Genomic DNA, 19,381 nt, shown 5'->3' on the forward strand with positions numbered 1-19,381 from the left:
CCTGGAGCAGAGATGGGTGATGGACCACCTGCCCTCCCTTCGCGGCCTCGCTGCTGGGCCGAGGCAATGCTTGAAAACCACTTGCAAAGGGCGGCAAAGGCGTGGGTCAGGGCAGCGCCCCCCGCCCCCCGCCCCGCAGCAGGAACAATAGCTCCCCCGGAGGCGGCGCCGGCCGCGGGCGGGGGCGGGGCTGCCGACGCGGGCGCCGGGGGTGTGCGCGGGGCGGGGTCGCAGCCTCCCCTCCCGCCCGCGGCTCTGTCACGCGCCCCTCGCCGGGCGGGCCGGGGTCTTTGTGACGCGGTGGCGCCGGCCGCGGACACAAAGGGAAGGCGAGCGGCGAGCGAGGGGCTGCGCCCGCCCGCGCCCCCGCCCGCGCCCCGCCCCGCCCGCGCCCGCGCCCCCCGCCCGCCGCGCGCGCGCCCTCCCGCCCGCCCGCGCCCCCCGCCTCGGGCTCCCCCACGCGGGCCCGCACCCCCGCGCGCACCCCCGCGCGCGCCCCGCGCCCCTCCGACTCCGTCCGGAGCGCGGCGGGCCGGGGCCTGGCGGGCGCGGCGGGCGGGCCCGGGATGCCGAGGGGCTGCTAGGAGGCGCCGAGGCGGCGGCGGGGCTCCCGGCGCGCGGCTGGATGCCCCGGGCCTGCGGCTCCCTGCGCTTCCCGCCGTCCAGGGGCGCCAGCCATGGGCACCGCGGCCGCTGAGGCGCCGCTCCGGCTGCCTGCCGCGCCCCCGCTCGCCTTCTGCGGCTACACGTCGGTGCTCCTGCTCTTCGCCTTCTCTCTGCCCGGGAGCCGCGCGTCCAACCAGCCCCCGGGCGGCGGCGGCGGCGGCGGCGGCGGCGGGGACTGTCCCGGCGGCAGAGGCAAGAGCATCAACTGCTCAGGTAGGAGCGGCCGGAGCCCGCCCTTGCGGCCCCCTCCCCCGTCCGGCGGCCGCGCGGGCAGGCCCGGGGCGCGGGGCGCGGGGCTCGGGGGCGGGGGGCGCGGGGCCGGGCGCCGCGTGCCTTGCGGGCTCGGGGCCCGGCGGGGTCCCGGGGAGTGGCCGCGCGTGCGGCCGTGTGTGTCGAGCGTCTGCGCGGGAGCGGCCCGGGGCGCCGTGGGCTGCGGGGACGGGACCCGGCGGGGGGGCGGGGGGCGGGGGGCGGCGGGGCCCTTGGTGTGACCGCGGGTGTGCACGCGGGAGCGCGTGTGTGTGTGTGTGTGTGTGGTGAGGGCTCCGGGGAGGCCGGGTGTGTGCGTGCGTGTGTGCGTGTGTGTGTGTGACGCCGAGGGGCTGCTGCGGGGGCGGGGGGCGAGCCTCAGGGCCCCGGAGCGACCCCGGGACCCTGGGGTCTCGGACTGTTCGTGCGGGTGAAGGGAACGGGCGGCCCAGAGGACGTGGATTGACGCTGTCCGACTGACTGCGCGCGCGTGTGTGTGTGTGTGTGTGTGTGTGTCCTTTGGGTTCAGAGTTGCCGTGGGGGGGCGGGTGGAGTGACCGCGAGGTCTGTGGACGTCTGCAAGGAAAAGTCCTGGGGCGCAGGAAATGACCCTGTGCCTTCGTGCGATCTGCGGGGGGCTCTGGGATATACCGTGGGGCATGCACGGAGGAGGAGGGATGGGTGTCCTGGAGTGAACCCCGTGGGTGTCCATTCAGAGGGAGGGAGCTCTAGGGAGTCATCCTGCGCAGGGTTTGGGTCAAGAAAGCTAATAATTGGATTTCAGGAAGTGCCTCTCTGTAGCTAGGTGTGACCCTGGGTGTTTAAGGTGGTGTGGGAAAAGAGGGAACCGGTTCAAAGAGCATGATCCCTGTGCGCGTGTTTGTGTGTTTTGCGGGAGGGCCTGGAGATTGGCAGCAATGGGAGCAAGGGAGTGACCTCTCCCCTTCTCCGAGGCCTTCCCCCTCCCCCCACCCCCCTTCCCCAGGTCTTGGAAACAAAGAGCTTGCTGGGGCTCTAATGGAAGAGACTGGAGATGAGGGTATCTGGGCTGTAAAGTTCCTTCTTCCTTTCAAAAGGGGTCCCAGAGGAGCCCTGGGGCAAGGAGAAGCTTCCAGGTCTGATTTAGGGTTGGGTGCATCCTCCTAGAGCTGGCCTAGCAGATGGTAGAGATCGTAAGCCACAGCCTTGCTAACTTACCTTTTATCAATTCTCAATTCTCCACTTGTCTTCTCTAAACCCAGAGGGCGGGAGAGGAGGCTTGGTGGGGGGTGGAGGGTGGGGGGAGGGAGGAGGAGGGGAAAGGGAAAGGAGGATGGACTTAAGGCCACCCGGGGATCCACTGGCCTGTCTGCCAGACAACATTTGTACCTTTGGGCTATTGAAGGGGCATTGTTTCTGGGGGAGTGAAGAGGGACCAAGGGGGTCTCAGCACAGATGCTACCCTCCGTGAAGAAAACCTTTGGCCTGCTGTTTAGATTTCAAGGTCTAAAATCCTTAGTAATTTTCATAATGGTATGTTTTATGATGGGGGAAGGATTTTGAGCACCGTAAACAATGGCATGTCCATTAAAAGCTTTTCCATCCATGTAATAACTTTCACTTTATTTTTTTAATGTTAAGTGGGATATGGGATAATGCTTTAATAAATAATCACACATTCATGGTTAAGAATAAAAACCATTTGTATATTGGAGTGCCTTTTTGTAGCAAATATTTGTTATTTTCAAACTTGTAAGTGATCACACCATGTCAAAATATTTTACTGGCTAATGTGCTGTGATTATTTGTTCTTGCTAAGCTAATTTGTCCTTAGCAAAATACAATGTGTGTTGATGGATGTTTCTGTGTATGTTTTCTAACTCTTCAGTGCAAAGTACAACTTTTAAGTAAGGACACGGGGCTGGAAACCCTCATGGTGTAGGAAAAGGGGACTGATTTGGAGATCCAGGCCCTTGCTAAGGAGCTGGGCTGTTTGGAGCAAGTTACTTAATCTTTCTTAATTTCCTCTTCTGTTAAAAGAGTGACTTGGATTTGATAATATCTAGCCATCTTTCAAGGATATATTGATATCCATGTAAATAAATAAGGCTTCTCAAATAAAATGTTTTCTAATACTAAGATCCATGTGAATAAAGCTATTCATGTGAATAAAGCTGGGTCTAAAGCTAGAGCTTTAACTAAATGATATTTGTAGATTCTTGTTATAACTTTCTAGAATGAAAATCTGAGAATGATTCATATGGAAAAAGGTAATTTTTTAAGAATTGTAGCAATCCGATCTGGGCATAGGCCATCTATTAATGCATCTTGAGATTTTACATAGATTTTTTTTTGTAGTCACTTTTATTACCCAGGCATTTCCCACAAAAACTGAAGATTATTCCTTCCTGTATTTTAGTTTCAAAATCTAAATGCTGGCCTTGACTTCCTGTTACTTTTCTTTTTAAAACTTTTTTAAAATTTAAATTCAATTTAATTAATATGTACTGTATTATTTGTTTCAGAGGTAGAGTTTAATGATTCATCAATTGCATATAACACCCAGTGCTCATTACTTGAAATGCTCTCATCCCCCACCCACCGCACCTCCAGCAACCCTCAGTTTGTTTCCTATAGTTAAATCCCTCTTAAGGGCAGCCAGGGTGGCTCAGCGGTTTAGCTCCCACTTCAGTCCAGGGTGTGATCCTGGAGATACCAGATCGAGTCCCGTGTCCGGTTCCCTGCATGGAGCCTGCTTCTCCCTCTGCCTGTGTCTCTGCCTCTCTCTCTCTCTCTGTGTCTCTCATGAATAAATAAATAAAATATTTAAAAAAATCCCTGTTAATTTTCACTTTTAATTTTGGATCATCATTTCAGCCAACTCTGACCGTTCTGGAATCTGATTCTATCAGGCTTTCTGTGTTTTGGTCACTCACAGTATTGTGGCCTTTGCAAATCTGAAGAGCAGGTCTGTGGCTTTATTAAGAATAAAAATCAGTTTTTATTAAGAATAAAAACCTTTTAACAGAGTTGTCTAGATCATGGAAAAGGATGCAGCTCTGTGATATTTTACTGGAGACTTCCTTCCAAATTGGTTGTTGTTGATACATTAATCAACCAGATGTTCAGCCAGCTATGCATCCTCCTTGTAGAGTTTAACAGATTTTTGAACTTCTGCTGTCCAACATTTTCCCATTTTGTTCACTAGCCTATTATTTAAAGATTCTGTCTGATTGTCTTGTTAGAATCAGTTATGTATATGTGTATATCATTCTCCCTTTTTCCGTTTTAATAATCCTATCCGATAGATAATGTTGTATAGCCTGCCTTAATTAAGATCCCAGCTGGCTTTTACATTTTATCATGTTCAGAAACATATTTACCCATTTCTAGACTTTTTCAGGGGATACGTGGCATGTTTACCCATAGATGTTTTTCTGGATTGGCATTTCTCCTTTTTTTGAAAGTTGAGCATACATTTCTGGTCTTCTGGCATTGTGTCAAGATAGCTTAGATAATCAGCAGTCAGATCTTAAAGTTTTTTCAGTATCACGGATTGTGATTTGTTTAGATCAGAATGCAGATTCTTTTGAACTAGCTGTGTATTGTTATTGTCCTTTCTTCATGCCACTTACCTCAGACGTTAGCTTCCTTTTATGAGAGTTCTTTTCTTCAAGATCAAGCTCCTTGATGTTTACCAAAGCAAAGAAGAAACTGAATGGGTCTGTATTTGTCCTTGTCATCTCTTGATATTACAACATCTTCCCAAAGCACTGGGTCCTTTGTTTATTTCTTCTTTTTCTAAACAAGCTTTTTTTAATTGTCTTCATGCCTCAGTTCTCCAGTCATTCTGGACTTTTATAATTACTGCTTTGGTGTTTTGTATCTTCTTATTTGTACTTATTTTTAAAAAATTAACTTACCAGAAAGTTCCCTGTCATCCAAAGAGAAAAAAACTTGGAATTACATGACTTCACATTACATGTGAAGAAAGGTGAACTTTGAACCTAAGGGACCAGGTGACCTTAGATGTGGCATTTTTTTCTCATTTGTAATATGAAGATAATGACGATGCTTCGTTTTGACTCTAGGTTGAGAAGAACAAATGAGGCTAACTATGTGAGTATTTCCATCTTAGGAATGTGGCTAAAGAAGTGGAAAAACATAGTGAGAGACCAATTAGTGGTATTTGGTGATAGATATAAAGGTGGAGAATTTGAAGTAGGTTTTAAAAGTCATGGAAATTAGAAGTGGGTCCTTTGGACTGTGACAGAGTGGTAAAGATGGTACAAATGGATATGTTATGAATTTCATATTAAGAGATGTGTCTTATTAGTGGCAATTCAGAATTTTGGGGACTAAAAAGTGAATTTTTAAACATCTGTGTGGAATCTTGATCAGGACTTCTAGATCCTTGGTATGTAATATGTGGGTCTTTATTAATTTATTTGTGAACCTTGATTGAGTACCTGCTTAGGGTACTCTAGTATGCTAGATGTTAAGGGAAATAAATGAGAGGCCATTGCTGCCTTCAAGGGCTTTATATTCTAACAGAAGTAGTTAGCCTTTTATAAATCTATATAAAGAAATTTCTGTTTAATACATCTGGGCTTTCTCTCAACATTCCCCCTATTAATAAGCATTTATTGAACACTGACAGCACTGGAGTTTTTAAAAAGTGTACAATTAAGTATATTCACAAAATTGTACAACCGTCATGACTATCTAATGACCGAACATTTTCATCACCCCAAAAAGAAACCCTATACTTATAAACAGTCACTTCATGTTCCTCTCTCCGCACAACCCCTGGCAACTGCTAATCTACTTTCAATGTCTGTGGATTTGTTTTTTTGGACATTGCATATAAATGGAATCCTGCAACATGTGGCCTTTTGTGATTGGCTTCTTTCAATTAGTGTAATGTTTTCAAGGTTCATCTGTCTTGTAGCATGTGTTAGAACTTAAGTACTTTTTATGGTTGCATAGTATTTCATTGTATGGACCACATTTTGTTTATCCATTCATCAGTTGGTGGACATTTGGGTTATTTCCACTTTTCATCTATTTTGAATATGCTGATATGAACATTGATGTAGACATTTTTGTGTGGACATATGTTTTCAGTTCTCTTGGGTGTATACCTAGGAATAGTTTCTGAGTCACATAGTAACTCTGTGTATAACATTTTGAGGAACTCCCAAACTGTTTTCTAAAGCAGCTGTACCATTTTACATTTTCACCAGCAATGTATGAGGGTTCCGATTTCCCCACATCCTGGCCAACGCTTGTTCTTGTCTTTTTGATTATAGTTATCCTAGTGGGTGTGAAGTTATGTATCAGTGTGGTTTTGATTTCCATTTAACTAATGACTAATGATGTTGAGCACATTTTTATGCATTTAGTGGCTCTTTACGTATCTTGTTTGGAAAAACGTCTATTAAGATCATTTGCTGGGTTTGATTTTAGCATTTTGGATTAGACATTCCCTTAGTAAACATACTAACCAATTCCCATAGCACCCAGATTGTGGTCAAGACAACTGAAACAGTTTGGGGGGAAACCTTACAAATCTCTGAAAGGATTCTGCTCTTAGAAAAATTTGCAAGTATTTTTAAGTATCTCTTTTAGTTATCTCTACACCCAATGTGGAGCTTGAGCTCAGGACCCTGAATACTCTCCTCACTGAGCCATCCAGGTGCCTACGTCTCTTAATTTAAAGGAAAGGAAAATGGACATTGTAGTTAATAAGTTGTAGGTGTAGCTTACCTAAGAAAGGAGGGCATTGCATTTGGTGCTATACAGGAAATGAATGTATGTTTGTTTAGATGTGTGAAGTTCAAAATGTGTATATTTTGTTTCTTTTTTTTTAATTTAAAAATTTTATTATTTGAGAGAGAGAGAGAGAGAGAGAGAGATCACAAGCAGGGGGGAGAGGGAGAAGCAGAAGCAGACACCCTGCTGAGCAGGGAGCCTGATGTGGGGTTCTATCCTAAGATCCCAGGATCATGACCTGAGCTGAAGGCAGACGCTTAACTGGCTGAGCTGCCCTGGTGCTCCTTATGTCTCATTTTAAAATTATTTCCTCCTTTACCTGACTCTTGATTAATTGCTCAATGGTCACTCATACATGTTTAAAAAGAAAGTTTTTACTGTAAGGTGCCCTAAGGAAGATATAAGTACGGTGTTGAGGGAATGAATAATTCTAATTTGTAGGAATCGAAAAATGGTGTCTCTGAGTAAGTGGCACTCAGTTGGGCCCAATAGACAGAGTAGAATGTCAACTTGAAACAAGAGGCACACTTTTGCCTGAGGGCTTTGCTTTGCCTGGAACCTTCTTTTTGCCTCGAACCTTCTTTTCCCAGTTATTTATCTCCTCAATGCCTTCAGGTCTTTAATGTCACTTTCAAAATAATGCCTTAAAATTGCAGCCTTTTCCAACTTCCATCCTCTCTGCCCCTCTCTCACCTTAATCTTTCTTAATGCTTTTTTTCCTGTTTCAAAGCAACTTTTCCTGTGTGACCTACTATACTTGTTATTATCTGTCTCCTCTATATACCTCCACGAGGGCAGGGATTTTTGTGTTTTATTCACTGCCCTATTGACTGTGCTTAGAATAGTGTCTGGCACAAAATTAGGTGCCTCTACATATTTATCTGTAGAATGAATAACTGAATGGACATAGAAACTGAGGAGAGCTGGGAAGTGTAGGTATTCTAGGCCGAGGGAATGGTGATGGAAAAGGCCCAGGGGTGCTTGGGTGGCTCAGTGGTTGAGCATCTACCTTTGGCTCAGGTTGTGATCCTGGGGTCCTGGGATCAAGTCTCCCTCTGCCTATGTCTCTGCCTCTCTCTGTGTGTCTCTCATGAATTAAAAAAGACAAATCTTAAAAAACAAAACAAAACAAAAAAAACAAAAAAAACCCAAAACAAAACAGGGAGGGAGACTCTTGGGATATTTGGGGTGTGGGGATAAAAGTAGCAAGTGAGTCACATTGCCACATTAGTGGAAGGCCTTGAAGGCTGAGGTTTGCTACTTGCTCTGAAGACAGAGGGAAACTTTAAGGATTTGAGCAACATCATGGTTTTAGAAAGCAAAGGCTGGAATTGGTGAAGGCGATCTGGAGAAAAGAGACTGGGAACACAGTGATAGAGGACAACTGTGGACATGGGGAGAACTAAGAGCATTTGTTTGGCCTGCACAGTTTTAAAAATTTGCATTGGGAGTGCCTAGGTGGCTCTGTCCGTTAAGTACCTGCCTTTGGTTCAGGTCATAATCCTGGAGTCCCAGGATGGAGCCCCGCATTGGGTTCCCCGCTGAGCTGGGAGTCTGCTTCTCTCTCTGACCAACCCCCCTCCGCCATGCTCTCTCTGTCTCACTCACCTTCTCTCTCAAATAAGTAAAATCTTTAAAAAAAAATTTGCATTGGTTACTAAGCATTAAAAATCTGGAGGTTTTCCTTAAAAATCTGGAGTTTGATCACTCTTTCTAAACTTGGGAGGCATTGGTAACATCGGGCTCTTGTTTCTAGATGGCAAAAGTCACCCAGAACTGTCCAGTGGGGCATGAGTACTTCTCTTTGCCAATCCTTGCCTAGCTAGGCTTTCATTGATCTTTTTCTCCCTTGGCTTCTGGATCTTATGCTGTAGGAGGCAGTGTGAAGTGTGTTGCTTTTAATTTGAGATGGAGAGCCTGTTTGGAAGAGAGTCAAATTGGTGTATATATTTCTTCCCTCATTCCTGTTATTCACAATGACCAAGTTAGATGCAAATCCTTATTTCTGCAGTGCTCAGCCCTTCCTGGCTGGAGACCTCTCCTGCCTATGCTCCTTGCACCTCCCACTGTACTCTATTCTTTTCCTTTTCAACCCTTTCCTTGAATCTACCTTCTACCTCTTCATATTTGAAGGCTACCCTGCTTCTGATTATACTGTTTTCCTTGAAAAGCTCTCTGATGATGTTTTTTTTATCATATCTAGTTTTCCTTTATTAATTTTATATCTTAGTATTACATCTTTTCCCCTTCAAGTTTCCCTTTTTTTCTCTTTCAAGTTCTTTAGGTGGAAACTGATCATTATATGTCTTTTTCCTTACCACAAGAGCATTTCAGATAAAATTCCTCTTGTCATTCTTATAAAACATGTAAGTGTAGGTATGTTACAGATATTTTGTTTTGTGGTTTTTGCATTATGGTTTAAGAATGTGTCGTAGAGGGTCACCTGAGTGGCTCAGTGGTTGAGTGCCTTCTGCTCAGGGCATGATCCCGGAGATCCGGGATCAAGTCCCACATCGGGCTCCCTGCATGGAGTTTGCTTCTCCCTCTGCCTGTGTCTCTGCCTTTCTCTCTCTGTGCCTCTCATGAATAAATAAAATAAAATCTTAAAAAAAAAATCTGTTGTAGAATTTGTAGCTTTTGGTAGGAAAACTAGGTGTCTGTCTGCATCCCAGCAGGAGAACAAATTTTGTGTAAGATCCCTGTAGTCCAAGAAAGAAAGTGTTATATCCTTGGCTTCTTGGTCCCCTATTATATAACTATTAATTTTACTTAACATTTTTTATTTTGAATTAATTTCAAACTTAGAGAAAAGTTCAATAATATACCCAGATTTCCCAGTTGTTAAGACTGTAGCATTTGCCTTATCATAGTCTCTTTCTATATCTGTCTGTATGTATCTGTCTGTCTAAATCTTTTTTCTTGCCAGATTGGGTCCTACCAAGGAGAATAGTTTATACTTTGTCAGTTCTGTGCTTTTTACTTCTTTGTTTTGTCATCTCCTGTTAATGAAATAGTGAAGCCTCCAATTACAATGATAATAGGTTTATTTTGGATGGTTTTTCAGTTTTTCTTATATTTTTGTTACTCTGGGATATATGCATTGAATTTTATTTATTTCATTTTTTTGTTGTATTTTTATTTTTGTAGAGTAGATTTAAAGTATCTCCAATAGGGGTGCCTTGGTGGCTCAGTTGGTTGTCTCTGACACTTGATTTCAGCTCAGACCATGATCTTGGGGTCATGGCGTCGAGTCCCTATCTCAGGCTCTGCACTGAGTGTGGAGCCTGCTTAGGATTTTACCTCCCTCCATCTTACCCCCCACTCACATATGTATGCATTTGCTCTTTCTCTCCCTCTCTCTCAAAAAAAACCCTCCACAAAAGTATCTCCTGAAGTCCTGATGATATCCATCCTTTCTGGATTTGTGTTTGTCTTTTAGTTTTTAAATGTTAGGATTTGTTTCCCAATATAGATGTAGACCATTCATTTTTTATAAGCATCCACCCACTTCTACTAAATGAAGTAATTATGTTTGTGCCACCCTCCATCATCATTTTTTAAAGTGTATAATCCAGTATTTTTAGTAGAATAGACACAAGATTGTACAACCATCACCACAATCAATTGTAGAACATTTTTGTCCTACTCCAAAGAAACTTTATAGTCTTCAGCATTTACTCCCCAAACCCCAGCCCCCCAGCTTGAGGCAGCCACTAATGTACCTTTTGCTGTATATTTGTCTATTTTGGACATTTCATATAAATGGAGTCCTATAGTACGTGGCCTTTTGTGATTGGCTTCTTTCATTTAGCATATTTTCAAGGTTCATCCATATTGTAGTGTGTGTCAGTGCTTCATACCCATTTTATGTTTCAGTAATATTAAAATACATGGATATATATATATATACCACATTTTGTTTATCCATTTCTCACTTGATAGACATTTGGGTTGTTTTCTTCTTTTTGGCTATTACGAATAACGCTTCTCTGAACATTCATGTACAGATTTATGTGTGGACATGTTTTCAGTTCCCTTGGGTTTATACTGGAGCAGAATTACTCGGTCATATGGTAAACCTTACATTTAACATTTTAAGAACCTGCCAAACTGTTATCCAAAGTGGTTGTGCCATTTTACATTTTCACCAGCAATGTTCTAATTCTCCACATCCTGGTCAACACTCATTACTGTCTTTTTTTTTTTTTTAATTATAACCAATTATTTCACTTTTTTTAATCCTTTATTTCCCTTGTATATGTAGTTTCTTTAATGGAATTTAAATTCTCAGTTTCTTTTAAGCTGGATTAGGAGATAATGTCAACCCATTTATCCCCTTCCTCTTTCTCCCCCCTTCCCCCTTTATTCATTGTTAGAAACATTGTTTTAACAGAACTATTTTCATTATTCTTAAAATTAGTTCCATTATTAGCTTCTCTCATGGGATAAATGAGCATTTAGGAGTTGGCATACATTCTCTTCTCATACACTTTGCAATTCTGTTTAAATCTTAAAATTCTCTCACTATTTGCTTTGAGTTTATTAGATGCTTTACTGTTATTCCTTTGTTACTATTTGAATAGATTTCTTTTTTACAGGTGTCATGTATTTTTCATGGCTCAGTTGTCTCATCATTTTTTGAAAAGTCATTTCAGGTTCTAAAGTTCTTAACACATTCTTCTGCCTTCAGAAACTTTGACAGGTATTATGTTTTCAGCCACAGCTCCATTTCTCTTATTTTTGTGCAGATATTCTGAGTTTTTCTCTTCCATGGTTAAAAAGAAAAACTCACACCTTTTTTTGTTGTTATAAAGGCAGTATTTGTTTGATGTCTCTCAAATATATAAAATCTTTTTTTTTTTTTTTTTTTAAAAGGTAGTTTTAGTTTGGGTTGTTTCGTCTAAAGAGGAAAAGTATCCTGTATAGTTAGTTTCCATTGCTCTTTTGTAAAGATCTCATTTACTCCTTGAAATTCTGTGAGAGATTTTTACTCCAGGGAACTGGAGAGAGATTTGGTGCTTGCCCAATATCATAGCGTTATCTAATCAAATAATTGGAACTACAAGTCTGGAACTCTTCCTAATGCAGCAGAGTTTTGTGAAATCCTTTTTAAATGTGCTTTTAAAATAATTTCATGTTTTCCTTTGCCAACTTGTAGCTTGTTTTGTAGATTTTTGTCTTTGTGGGTGACTTTCCTGGATTCTGGCTACCTCCTATTCTACTTAGTGTTGCAATTCTAAGGAATAGTGGCTAGAAATTGAACCAGAAGGTGATATTGTTGTGTTTAGATTTATTTATTGATATTTAAAATTTTTGATGGAGAAAATGTGTTAATTTTACTTGCAAAAATCCTAAAATATAGGACGCCTGGGTGGTTCAGCAGCTGAGCCTCTGCCTTTGGCTTGGGGCGTGATCCCGGAGTCCTAGGATCGAGCCCCACATTGGGCTCCCTGTGTGGAGCCCGCTTCTCTCTCTGCCTGTGTCTCTGCCTCTCATGAAAAAATAAATAAAATCTTAAAAAAAAATCCTAAAATATGTGTGTAAATATGTGTATGTTGTAAAATATAAATTGGATTATAGCCCTATATAGTTTTATAACCTGCTCTTCTTTACGTCACCGTGGATTTTGGTCTTTCCATATCAGTTTATGTGTTTCTACTATATACTTTAATGGCTACTAGTATTTCATCAATAATTTATTTAATTAATTCCCAACAGATGGATACTGAGGCCGTTTTCTACTTTGTTATAAAAAATGCTGTTAACAATCATGCATCCATACACATGTTTTTTCTTCTCTCCTTATCGTAATTTCCTAGAAATAGAATTATTGAGTTAAAGGATAAATATGAATAAAACTCATTATATACCAACACATTATTTTGTGAGAGGTTCTACTGATTTACACTTTGATGGTTGGTTTGAGTGCTCATTTCCCATAGCCTCTCCAGTGCTGGTGTAATAATAATAAGGAAAGCTAACAGTATAGCACTTATGATGTGTCATGCAGTGCTGAGTGCTTTCCTTATCTTTATTTAATTCTCTGCCAACATTATGAGATAGGTACTTTTATTATCCCCATTTTACAGGTGAGAGAATGGAGGTAGAGAGTGGTTAAATTACTGAGGCACAGAGCTGATCATTGCAGAGCCAGGGTACTGATCTAGGCAGTATTGTCTTAGGGCGGCCTGCCTCTTAGACATCAAATTATAATGCCTGTTCATTTTTCTTTGTTTCATTAAAAAAATTTTAATAGGATTGTTTTATCTGATTTTAAAAATTATGTTTTTTGAGATATAATTCATATAGTGTAAAGTTTACCATTTTAAAGTATGTAGTTCAGTGGTTTTTAATGTATTCAATATGTTGTGTAACCATCACTACTATCTACTATATAATTATAGAACATTTCCACCACCCCAAAAAGAATTTCCATATCTATTAATAGTCAACCCTAATACTAATCTGCTCCTATCTGCCAGAGGTGGCAGCCATATAGACTTTGTGTCTTTATGGATTTACTTATTTTGGACTTATTTTTGACATTTCATATAAATGGAATCATACAATATGTGGCCTTTTGTGCCTGGCTTCATTCACCTAACATAATTTTTTCAGGATTCTTACAAGCTGTAGCACATATTTATTTTATCTGATTTAAGAAGTAATACAAGTTCATTATAAAACTCAGGCAGTTCAGAGAAATATAGAATAAAGAAGAAAATTCAGATTCTACCAAGAGATAACTGTGCTTCATATTTTTATGTATATACCTTCCAGATTTTTGTATATAGACATTAAAAATAGTTTGTGTCATACATTTAAAAAAAACCTTTTTAAAAAAACTTAATGTGTTATATTAGGAAGTATGGAGATTCTTCATCATTCTTTTTAATAACTGAAATATAACAGTTTATGGATCTGCAAGAGGGAAAGCACACAGGCTTGCCAAGCTAGTCAGAAAAAGGAGGAGAGAGTTTTCCAGTTTGGAAACTATAATTAGGACTCTGGAAAGGCCCAGAGTACCTTTAATACCTGGCTCAGGATCTGGTTCTTTTCTTCTTTCTGATCCTGTAGTAGACTGTCCTCCCCATCACCTTGCCTGAAGCAGAGGCATTAAGAATTGAGGCAGCAGGGAATGATTGTAGGTGTTGGGTGGAGGATTGACACTTTCAAAATGGTACTTAACAAAGGGTGGTTTGGCAGTAGTATGTAGAATGGGATGAAAAATACCAGTCAGATAATTGTGTGGCATATGTGAAATTTCTTTTGTTAAATATAGCTTAGAGAGTTTTAGTCATCTCTATCATTGATACTTTTTAATATTAATGTAAACTGCTTTTGGTTTTGTATCATGAAATACTGAGTACAGTTTATTTTCCCTCTTATATTTTTATGGTAGAAGATAACTATCATAGTATGGTTAATAAACAAGTTGATGAGAATTTAATTTCTAATTTATCTCATTTGCTTGGTCTCAAGTCAACATTTACTAAATCTATTATTTGATTTTTACCTGGAAATGTATTTTCAGTGATTTGTGTCATTAGATTGGTCTGGAGAAAGGAAGAAAGAAAATTTTTATTGTATACCTACTTGTTTTAGGCACTGTTGCTTTTTAGTACGCATCTAACCATTACAATATCTAAGGAAGGGAAGATGTTATTATTTTAAAGGTGAAGAACTAGCATATGAACCTGGCCCTTCTCTACATTCAAACTAGTGCTTTGTCCATAATAGCAGACTCTATTCTGGGGTTGGGTTTGAAATCACATGGAGTTTTTTTCCCTGTTAAATATAACCAGTATAGAAACTTGAAAAGAAGAGAGTATCATCCATTGCTCAACTGGTATAAACACAGTCCCTTAACCATTTTTGTTTTTTTCTGGCTGGGTTTTCTTATATGTGTTTTTTATACATAATCATAGTGCATGTGTATAGTTTTGTCTTCTGCTTTTTCACTTGACATTTATGAACATATTTCCATATTACCACATAATATATACAGCTCTACAGTATTCCTTGGCTGTACCACACCGTTTTCTGGTGTGGGATATTTAAAATATTTAAATATTTCTACTGTTTACAGTGTAGAGATTGTGGTTTTTCTCGGAGAAATTTTCTCATAAACAGTTGGATACGGGGTCAGGAACATTCTTGCCTTGTTTTGAGAGTGAAACCATCCAGCTGGGGGATCCGGTCAGTTTGGATTGGTGTGTTTTTCCAAAAAAGGAAATACTGTTAACATCTAATGTGTATAAACCCATTGAAATGAGGTTATTCTTAAGAAATAAGAACAAGGTAAAGAGTTTGAACATGTCCTGTGGGGAGTCAATAAGGAATCAACTAGAGATGAACTAAAGGTGCCCACATGTTGATAAGTACTTCGCATTCATTATAGGACATCCCCCCCTGCGGTGCTCTGAGGACTGGAAATGGCAGATGAGATGGCTTTAATGCAGTTGGAGACTGAAGTAGTGCAAGTGGATGAGAATGCTGAGAGAGATGAAGCAAGATGAGAGGGTACAGTGGGATGACTGAGGGCAGAACATTTTTATACCTAGTAGGATCCGTCTTGTCTTGGTGCCTGAAGATTGTTGTAGTTAGTGGTTAATCAAGAAAGTTTTTAAAGTGGACAGTCACAAAAATGTTTTATAAATTCATGCAACATTTTATTTGAACTTAAAAATGTAATATAGATTTATTAAATATTATTTTGTTTTTGTTTTTTTATTTTTTTATTTTTATTTTTAGAGAGAGAACAGGGGGCAGGCGGAGGGAGAGGGAGAGAGAGAATCTTAAGCAGACTCCGCCCCCCCCCCCCCAGCATGGAGCCCAACCAGGATCTTGATCCCAAACCCTGAGATCAGAACCTGAGCCACAATCAAGAGTCAGATCCTCAACTGACTGAGCCACTGAGTTGCCCCTATTAAACACTATTTTGAAAGAGGGCCCAGGATTTATCTTTGAGAATAGTTGGGATTTTCCCTTTCTTGAATAAGTATACGTTGGTTATAAATTCTAGTTTTAATCCCTTTAGAAGAACTTAAATACTTGTGGATGCAGAATTCTAGATTTTTCTCTTGCCTATACATAATGCAATAGCATCTCTTTAAAAGCAACTCACCTTAAGTCTTTCTATAGCATTCAGTTTTGTTTTCCTAACAGTTTATTTTATTTATTTATTTTTTAAAAAAGATTTTATTTATTTATTTATTCATGAGAGACACGCAGAGAGAGAGGCAGAGACACAGGCAGAGGGAGAAGCAGGCTCCATTCCATGCAGGGAGCCCGATGTGGGACTCGATCCCAGGTCTCCAGGATTACACCCTGGGCTGACGGCAGGCCCTAAACCACTGAGCCACCCGGGGATCCTTTCCTAACAGTTTATTTTCATTCTTATGAAATGTTGAAACTGTGTAATTACAATAACAAATACATGGGCTGGATGAAGCACAAGACCAACTCTCCTGGTTGGAGCTAAAATACTTATGAGTCCTCCAGTGAACAAGATGGCCCCTTGCATCAAAGAATTATCTAACCCAAGATGTCAGTAGTGTTGAAGTTGAGAAGCCCTGAGTTCTATTGTAACATCTTACAAAGTTTTTTCAGTTTTGGCTCTTTACTGGTGTTAGCTCTCTCACAAGATTCCACAGACTGCCTTCTATTTAATGGAGGGGTGGTAGAAAGGTCGTACCATTCTGGAGGGCTAAAGGGTCTCATTTTGAACTATAGCCTGAACCTGGTTAGTGCTGCTGATAGTTGGGGGTTTTGGCAGCTCAGGTTCACAGTGAGTAGAGTTCCTTCCTCTTTTTTTTTTTTTTTTTTTTTAAGATTTTTATTTATTTATTCATGAGAAACACACAGAGAAAGAGAGAGAGAGACAGACAGACAGACAGACAGACATAGACAGAAGGAGAAGCAGGCTCCATGCAGGGAGCCTGATGTGGGACTCGATCCTGGTACTCGAGGATCACGCCCTGGGCCAAAGAAAGGCACTCAACCGCCGAGCCATCCCGGCCTCCCAGAGTTCCTTCCTCTTGTGTATATTGTTTCCTAGCTTTGAGATCTTAATGAAAATTGAGATGAATTTTACATTTAGAAAATCGTATGATGGGCACATTTGCAACCAGAACAAAATATTTTTGTTTTGAGCCACCGTTCGGAGTGTTTCTTTGTGTAAAATATTTCTATTTGAAGAATTGAAGTTTGAGGGCCTTTATAATGGCTCATCTGTTTTGCTGAATTTCCATTTTGGGTTCAGGAAGGCAGCTGTGTAATCATAATCATCACTGACAGGTAGTACAGTGCCCTCTTGATGCCTGGTACTATATTAAATACTTGAAAAGAAATAATATTCAGAAGATGATCCCAAAATAGAATTCCTTCTGTATTGAGTTTGAGCTAAGGCATTGGTTTTCAGTTTGTGAGAGAAGTAAGAATATCAGGAAGTCAGATGGTCTTGATAAATTTATCATGTGGGTGATATAGCACCAAATTATTTAAGACTTTTGCTTAGAAGTATTTATCTTAATTAAATTTGTGTGCAATCAATATGTCAGGTTTGTGTTTTATTACATGTATCAGTGATCTGACCAATAAGTGGCTTAAATGATAAGAGCTTTTTTAATTTAGGGATCCCTGGGTGGCGCAGCAGTTTGGCGCCTGCCTTTGGCCCAGGGCGAGATCCTCGAGACCCAGGATCAAATCCCACATCGGGCTCCCGGTGCATGGAGCCTGCTTCTCCCTCTGCCTGTGTCTCTGCTTCTCTCTCTCTCTCTGTATGACTATCATAAGTAAATAAAATAAAAAAAAACAAACAAACAAAACAAAAGAAGAGCTTTTTAAATTTATACGTTTGTTTATTTCTTATAACAGTAAGTCTGAATGGGTGAAATCCAGGATAGGTGTGATGATTCTATAATTATTCTCTCTTTCCATATTCTTGCTGTTGTCCTGGTCTACCATCTTTAGCTTGTAGCTTTCATCTTTGTACATGGAAGATGACTACAACCTTAGGCAACGCTTTTACTCTCCAGGCAGGACAGAATGGAAGAATGAAGGAGGAAGGGACGGTGCTTATGTATGAACTGTGATACATTGCAAGGGAGTCTGGGAAATACAGATTATTTAGCTTGCTTCCCTGAACAAAATTGAGGTAGTCTATGAAGTAAGAATAGATCCAGGGTAGGCAGTTAGCTGTGACTGCCACAGTACCAAAACAATTTAAAATGTATGTTTATGAGCTTGTGGGATTCGTGATCTTGTGTTCTCATGAAACACTTGGATTTTTTCTATTAATATTCTTTACTTATTTGTGGACCATTAGTTTTGTTGTTAACTAGCAAGGAAGTAATCTCAGATACTGAAGGTTTAAGAAATATGTGAAAGAAAACTCTTAAAATGAGAAAATTCTTTCCATTGGCTTTTTTTCCCTTGCAAATGAGAAAATGAAGTTCTTATTTGATTTTAATGAAGGTACACTCTAGGACACCAGTTTTCATAAGGGACATGATTAGGGAACCACTGATACTAATATTTACGTGTACTATTTATTTGTGTCTACTTTCACTTCTATTATTTTTCTAGATAAGAAAATTCTCTTTTAGTTTTATATGTTGTAGGCAATGAAAACATTCCTTTATTTTTATTTTACCTTTTTAAAGATTTTATTTAAGAGAGAGCAAGAGAGTGCATGTATGCCTGTGCATGAGTGGTGGGGGGGTGGGGGCAGAGGGAGAAGCAGACACCCTGGGAGAAGGGAGCCCCATGTGGGGTAGATCCCAGAACCTCAAGATCATGATCTGAGCTGATGGGAGATGCTAACTGACTGAGTCACCCAGGCGCCCCTAAAACATTCTTTACCTTTTAAATGTTGTTTCTAGGGCAGCCCCAGTGGCTCAGCGGTTTAGTGCCGCCTTCAGCCTAGGGCTTGATCCTGGAGTCCTGGGATCAAGTCCCACATCAGGCTCCCTGCATGGAGCCTGTTTCTCCCTCTGTCTGTGTCTCTGCCTCTCTTTCTCTCTCTGTGTCTCTCATGAGTAAATAAATAAAATCTTAAAAAGATAGTTTTTTTTAAATAAAAAAATTTAAAAAACTGTTTCTAAATTCTGTATAGTGATCCTGTATTAGTTTTTTAAAATCCTCTATCAGTTTTATAATCAGCCAAAAAGTTTTACTAATTTTTCAATGTCAGTGCAAGTCTTGCCATCTTTGACACTGTATATTCTGCTTCAAATCCATTTTTATCTCTATCTCCTACTTATTGAAATTCCTAGAGCAATCATAGCCTGTAGAACAGCATTTTCTCCTTTAGACTATTGAATTCATCACTAATTGTTCCATATGTTAGCAAGAATCGTAGACTCCATTTAATATTTTTCTGTGTCCCAATTTTTTTAGCATAGATATATAGTAGATAATTGTTTCCTGATCAACTAAATAATCACATTTAACACGTCATACACATGAAAATATGCATTTATTAACAGGATAGGCATAAAATAAAACATGACTAATAACCAGCGCAATCAGAATTTCATGACTTTTACCTTTACCTATTAATGTAGGATCTCTAGCTCCCCAAATTACTCCCCCCTAAGTTTATTCTTGGAGTCACCAAAGGGTGTTTGTTTCATGTGGGCTCACTAATGTATTCTGGCCACTACCACATAGCACATCTTTTTCTTCCTGCCATGTTTGCTGCCCCTAA

The 19,381-nt window shown here is 40.9% G+C and overlaps 1 protein-coding gene across 2 annotated transcripts in view; it reads left to right on the plus strand.

The window, feature by feature from the left end:
* Window positions 1-650: 650 nt before the first annotated feature.
* Window positions 651-19,381, plus strand: part of TMEFF1 (transmembrane protein with EGF like and two follistatin like domains 1) — a 79,716-nt gene continuing 60,985 nt past the window's right edge. Inside the window, exon 1 of one of the 2 annotated variants that reach the window (XM_025433370.2) lies at window positions 651-879. In XM_025433370.2, coding sequence (XP_025289155.1) covers window positions 678-879 — 202 coding nt within the window. In that variant the 5' untranslated portion in view covers window positions 651-677. The remainder of the gene's footprint in view (window positions 880-19,381) is intronic. The other variant, XM_025433369.2, reaches the window with a different exon arrangement.

This window comes from Canis lupus, chromosome 11 (assembly GCF_003254725.2).
Source record: "Canis lupus dingo isolate Sandy chromosome 11, ASM325472v2, whole genome shotgun sequence".
Classification (NCBI taxonomy): domain Eukaryota; kingdom Metazoa; phylum Chordata; class Mammalia; order Carnivora; family Canidae; genus Canis; species Canis lupus.